The 6,808-nt window shown below is 35.2% G+C and overlaps 1 protein-coding gene across 1 annotated transcript; it reads right to left on the bottom strand.

Annotated features, from left to right (window-relative positions):
- Positions 1-2,548: 2,548 nt before the first annotated feature.
- LOC112514135 (zinc finger MYM-type protein 1-like) lies at positions 2,549-3,795 on the bottom strand. The gene is made up of 2 exons (XM_025120467.1): positions 3,195-3,795; positions 2,549-2,766 (listed from the first exon to the last, which is right to left on the bottom strand). Exons 1-2 carry the CDS (start codon positions 3,793-3,795, stop codon positions 2,549-2,551), a joined length of 819 nt encoding a protein of 272 aa, XP_024976235.1.
- Between the last annotated feature and the right edge of the window lie 3,013 nt (positions 3,796-6,808).

Raw genomic sequence — 6,808 nt, 5'->3', positions numbered from 1 at the left:
GTAATGTTTTGAAAAAGACATAGAGTGCTTAAAGCAACAAAGTTCAACCAAGACTCAAAGCGCGCAAATTCTTTCAAGCCTGAATACAAAGGAGGAGAATGTTAGGATTGAATTTCAGTATAAATTGTATTCGTCTTGAAAAGATAATTTTGTCTATAATTGTTGTAAAATCATCGTGTTTGACTTTTCTAGTTTGTTTGACTTTGACTTTCAAGGGTAGTAGTTTGACCTTATAAATAGTCTTGTTTTAGTGTAAATTTTGTAGGATTCTTTCATTGTAATATCTGATTACGTAATAGAAGTTTGACTAATTTGGGAATTTGACTTTTTCTCTCAACTCTCTCATGTGTTCTTGATTGTTAGATTTTAGTTTCTGCCATTGTTTCTTGATAGAAGATTGAAGATGGATTTTGGGAACAACAAGAGTTATTTCAATAGTACAAGTCTAAAGTCATTCTTCAGAGTTATACTTCAGAGTTATTTCAATAGTACAAGTATGAAGTCATTCTTCAGAGTTATATTTCAAAGTTATTTCAAGAGTACAAGTATGAAGAGTCATTCTAAAGAGTTAGCTCACCCGAACTCTGAAGTTTGTTTTTTCAGGCTTAAACAGACTTAGCTCATCCTAACTTTGGAGTCTGAACTCTGAAGTCTTCTGTTTCAGACTTAGAAGTCTGAACTCTAAAGTCTTCTACAAGTCTGAAGAGTCATTCTTCAGAGTTAGCTCACCCAAATTCTAAAGTCTGAACTCTGAAGTATTTTTTTTAGACTTAGAAGTTTGAACTCTGATTTAGTGTGATTAATTTTATACTTCAGATTTATTTCAAGAGTACAAGTCTGAAGAGTCATTCTTTAGAGTTTTACTTCAAAGTTATTTCCATATTGCAATTCTGAAGATCCATTCTTCGAGTTAGTTCACCCGAATTCTGAAGCCTTCTTTTTCAGACGGAGCACCATGCAGAGCCTTTGCATAGTGCATACAGAGCCTCTACATAGTGCATGCAGATCTTTTGGCTTGCCTATACAGAGTCTAAAGTCTAAAGAGTTTTACTTCAGAGTTATATCAAGAGTACAAGTTTGAAGTCATTCAACAAATTTATAGTTCAGAGTTATTTCAAGAGTACAAGTCTGAATAGTCATTCTAAACTACTTTTAAGTTTAAATTTAATTTACTGATATAGTTTCATTTCTAAATCTAATTTAATTATAGGGTTAACTTCATTTTAACTAATTATTGATATAGTTTCATTTCTAAATTCAAGTATGAAGAGTTATACTTCAGAGTTATTTCAAGAGTACAAGGTTAAAGTAGCATCGTACTTTCGATGATCATTCATATCTATAGGATAAGTTTCTGACATGATTTAATTTTTTCAAATTACGTCGTGTAATACACGGTATCGAACCTAGTATATATATATAAGAGGAGGGATCAAATGCAAACAAAACCATTTATACAAACAAATGGCTTGTTTTGCATTTGATCTCTCCCCTATATGTATGTATGTATGTATGTATGTATGTATGTATGTATGTATGTATGTATGTATGTATGTATGTATGTATGTATGTATGTATGTATGTATGTATGTNTATGTATGTATGTATGTATGTATGTATGTATGTATGTATGTATGTATGTATGTATGTATGTATGTATGTATGTATGTATGTATGTATGTATGTTTGGGTTGGGAGCGAGGTGAGAGTCGGAGACAAGTTTGGGACCTGGTTCATAAATGAAGACATATATATATATGTATATATATATATATAGGTGGAGGTTCAAACGAGAATATCTTCATTTTACGAAAATGCGAGAACACCCTTATCACATGTGATAATACGCGTGAGGGGACCCTTTAATGTGTGGACGACGTGTTATATGACTTAGGTCGCACCAAAGGTTGTATGTGTCTATGATTTTGCATCACATGTGATGGTCTTAATGGATTATAGTATCATATCAACAACACCCTTATCTCATGTGATAATACTTGTGAGGGAGCTCAGTGGTGTAAGGGCGACTTGGCCCGCAACCAAGATTGTATTGAAAATCGCCTGCGTCTCTGATTTAGTATCACATGTGTATCATATGTGATGGAATATTAGTATCAAATGTGATTGTCTATAGTAAAAGGGTGTTCTCGCATTCTCATAAAATGAAGGTGTTCTCGTTTGAACTCTTCCCTATATATATACAGTGACAGTGGCAGATGCAGAAAAATATATTGTAGGGGGCATGACATAAGATAAAAAAATAATTAACTTCAATTTCATACAAAAATGATAAAAAGTTACCTCTTACAACTGTGCCCTACGACTATTCATCTTTTGGAATTGAGTAATTACATCATCATTTAAAATTGTGAGAAGTGCTTCTTTTTCTATAGTACATATCATTGCAGCATTCAAAAATTCATCACCGATTTTGTTGCGCAAATCTGACTTCACAATCTTCATAGCAGAAAAACATCTTTTGACTATTGCGGTAGCAACTGGAAAACACAAACCTAACTTCAATAACCGATATACTAGAGGATAAGTTTTATGTTTTTTTTTTTGTTTCCGCTAGCAATCTAGCGAGCTCGGCAATACCACTCAAATCGGCAAATCTTTCATCTTGACCCACAATCAAATAGTACATGTTAAGTTGTTTCTCAAGAGCGATCCTTTCCATATGACTAAAATCTTGAGGATACAACTCACTCAACTTCAATAAATCCGATACATTGAACTGCGAAAATGAATCACATGGACTCAAAGCTGCTATATTTTTAAGCAATTCAGTTCTTACCTCACTAAATCGATCCGTTCTTACCTCACTAAATCAATCCCCAAACTCTTGAATTTGCATGTTCACAACAGTATTGAAAATATCAAACTTGTAATAATGACGATTTGTGATGTTGGTCCTTTGTCTTCTGTTTTTTGAATAACGGTCTTCCATATCCAAAAGCTTTAATACCATTTGCTTCACAAAAAGAATACATTTTCTTCAAAAGTGGATCAAAACCAGTTTCTCTAAATTGTTGCAATAGTTGTTTGGTTCCTCTTATCAATGAAACCCGCTTCCAAAATATCTTGATCCTTTTTTTTGAAGATCTCGTGACAACAAGTCTGTGACCTCTAAAATATGTGACATCAAATGCAAATAAATCCGAAATCAATTGTCTTCAAATATGCTAAAATACCAGTTGCTTGAGTGCAACTAAAACCATTATCCCCATCCTCTTCAACATACTGGAGCACTTTAACAACATTCAGAAACAAAGCAATCAAGCTCAAAATGGTTTTGTAATGAGAACCCCATCGTGTATCTCCGGCTCGTATAAGCGAAAGCTCTTGGTATTTTCCTATTCCAGTTTCAATTTCACACTTACCAATTGCTTCTTGCACTCTCTCTTTGTAACTTTGTCGAAGCACGTCTTTACGCTTGCAAAAAGCATTCACCACATTAATCACCATTCCTAATATATTAAAAAAGTTCTCAACTCCGTCATGTTTATTTGCAACCGCCTCAACAACTAATTGCAGTTGGTAAGCAAAAGAATGGATATAATATGCCAAGCTATTTTCATTCAAGATCAAGGCCTTTAATCCATTGAACTCACCGCGCATATTGCTTCCTCCGTCATAACCTTGCCCTCTAACATGTTTCAAACTCAATCCATGTTCAACAAATAAAGTATCAATGGCATATTTAAGAATTGAAGAAGATGTCCCTGTCACATGAACAATACCAAAAAATCTCTCCTTAACAATACCACGTGCATCAACATATCGTAAAACCATTGCATTTGTTCCTTCTTAGAAAGGTCACTAGACTCATCAACTAGCAATGAGAACACCTCATCACCAACTTCTTTATGAATGGATTTGAGTATTTGATTTGCAAAACAAGCAACAATATCTTTTTGAATACTTTGAGACACCATTTGATTATTCTTTGGAGCATTTTTTAATATAACTTTACTATATCCTCATTGCAATCACCAATTAAGGCAAATGTTTCTAAGAACATGCCTTTAGAAATAGACATTTCAGATTCATCATGACCACGAAAGGGAAATGCATTCTTCAACAAGAACCTACAGGCCTTAATTGAAGCATTTAATCGTATTCCGTGCTCATTCTTCTCCTTCTCAGTTTGCTTATGAAAGGCAACAGCAATAGATCGATCTTGGCTCATTAGATCCTCACTTTTCTTAAGTGCTCTATTGTGAAAACTATAAATGTCGCCGACATGAAGACCAAGTCTTCCGTTTTATTTTAACTATTAAAGTCATCTGTTACAAAAGCATCACTCCCACATTGTCCTACGTAATGATCTATAAACAAATAACAACACAAACAAAAAGCTATATCTATTTTTACACTATACTCCAACCAATTAGCGTATTGATCAAACCAAGCCGGACAAAAACGTCTTCCTTTACTCTCGAATTTTTTTTTTGGAAATGCATGACCTCGTGGTTGACAAGGTCCTCTAAGCAAATATTTTCTCCTTATTTCATCCCTTTGATTAGGATGATATTCCAAAATCTTTTTCCTATCGGTTGGATCCCAAGGAAGATCGTTCAAATCAATTTCATAGGGCATCGAAAGAGCAGAGCTCGATTCAGGTGTTGATGCTTTCTTTTTAAAAAATCTTTCCATTTTTTCCACCAATAACAATAACAAGATAAAAATCAATGGTTTATCTTTATCAATAGTAACATTTCCATTTGCCTACAAAATTGCAAAATTAACCTAACATTTCCATTTGCCTACAAAATTGCAAAATTAACCTGACATTTCCATTTGTTTATAAAATTGTAAAATTAACCTAACATAAAGCATTTACCAAATCACCAATTGTGAAGCAAACAACAAAATCAAAGTCATTAAAAATTAAATACTGGAATTTGGAAATCAGAATTTTTACCCAAATTGGAGTTGCTTTAATGTCCATTGTCCAGGAAGGAAGAAGAAGCAAAAGCAGCGATGAAGATGAAGATCGGAAGAGGGAAGGAGGAAGACAGGAACTCAGGAAGTGAAGAAGCAGCAGCGATGGCCGTTGGGCCGACCGGCTGAGTGCTGGCGAGCAGAGGATGGAGGTAGCAATGGCCGATATGTCGGTCAGTCGGTCACCGTGTGCGTGTGTGTGAAGAGCGTGAAGTTGTAAAGCGTGAACTGTGTGAAGAAATGGAAGGCTAAAATGGACTAATGGTAGTGAGGGCCTTCATAACTATATTATTGGGGGCCCAATTATATTAAGTTAAAAATTATAAGTAAAAAAATTATGGGCTTTCTACAACTTATTTTGTTGGGGGTCCTGGGCCCCCAACAAGAACACCTTCATTTTATATAGGGAAGGGAAGGGTTTAAACGAGAACATCTTCATTTTACGAGAATGCGAGAACACCCTTTTACTATAAACAATCACATTTGATACTAATATTCCATCACATATGATACAGATGTGATACTAAATAAGAGATGCGGGCGATTTTCGATGCGATCTTGGTTGCGGGCCAAGTCGCCCTTACACCACTAAGCTCCCTCACAAGTATTATCACATGTGATAAGGGTGTCGTTGAACGGAAAAATAGAACATTGGTGGAAGCGGCGCGTACACTCCTAACTTGTTCTAAGCTTCCATTATTTCCTTGGGCTGAAGCAGTGGCGACTGCATGTTTTACTCAGAACCGATCTCTTGTACATAAAAGGTTTGGTAAAACTTCTTACGAAATCATAAATAAAAGAATACCTAATAACAAATTATTTCGAGTATTTGGTTGTAGGTGTTTTATCTTAAATGACAAAGAGGACAGAGGTAAGTTCGCTGCGAAGGCTGATGAAGCTGTATTCATAGGCTACTTAAAAACGTCTGCTGCAGACAGAGTCTACAATAAAAGGACGAAAATCATCAATGAGAGCGTCAATATTTCATTCGATGAAGTAATTGATGTGGCTTCTGAACAAAATGGTTCAGGACCCGGGATGATATTTAACACTTCGTGGAAAGTAGATAAAATTGAATCTTCGAATTCTGATCTTTCTGATTTAGATTCATTATTTGAGAATTTTTACGATGAATATTTTGATAATAAATCTAATAAGTCCAATGATCTGTCCAGGAATACTCAAATCGAACAACAGTTATCTGGTCCATCTGCTGATGTTCCAGTAACTGAAACTGAAGAAGAATCAGAGGAAGTTGATGAAGAAATTCAGATGGAAACTCCTAATTGTCAAGTTCAGTGTGAAGAGGGTTTAAATACTGATTTTCCAGAGGTGTCGGTCGTTCAAGATGAAAATACCTTATCTCAGTCAGATATTCAGCCTACTTCTGTTCCAAACATTGAACCTTCACCTGAACCTATTATTCATAATTCCCCAAATGCTTACATTAATCAAAATTCAGATCAAAGTTCTTATATTCCCCTACCTCATAGCAAAAAGTGGACCAGGAATCATCCAATACATCAAATTATTGGTGATCCATCTGCATCTATTCGTACTCGGTCTGCTACAGCTAATGAGTGTCTTTATTCCACTTTCCTGAGTAATATTGAACCAACTAAGGTGTCTGAAGCCTTAGCAGATCCGGACTGGATAATTGTGATGCAAGAGGAGCTGAATCAGTTTGAAGCACTAAAGGTCTGGAGATTGGTTCCGCGTCCCAACAATAAAACGATCATCGGTACAAAGTGGGTTTTCAAGAATAAAAAGGATGAAGATGGCATTGTTGTCAAAAATAAGGTCCGGCTTGTCGCAAAAGGATACAATCAGTAAGAAGGTGCTGACTATGATGAAACCTTTG

The sequence above is a fragment of the Cynara cardunculus genome (assembly GCF_001531365.2).
Source record: "Cynara cardunculus var. scolymus isolate 2C chromosome LG 6, CcrdV1, whole genome shotgun sequence".
In the NCBI taxonomy this organism is placed as follows: Eukaryota; Viridiplantae; Streptophyta; class Magnoliopsida; order Asterales; family Asteraceae; genus Cynara; species Cynara cardunculus.
The sequence above is the reverse complement of the archived record's forward strand: the minus strand, read 5'-3'. Positions and strand labels throughout refer to the sequence as shown.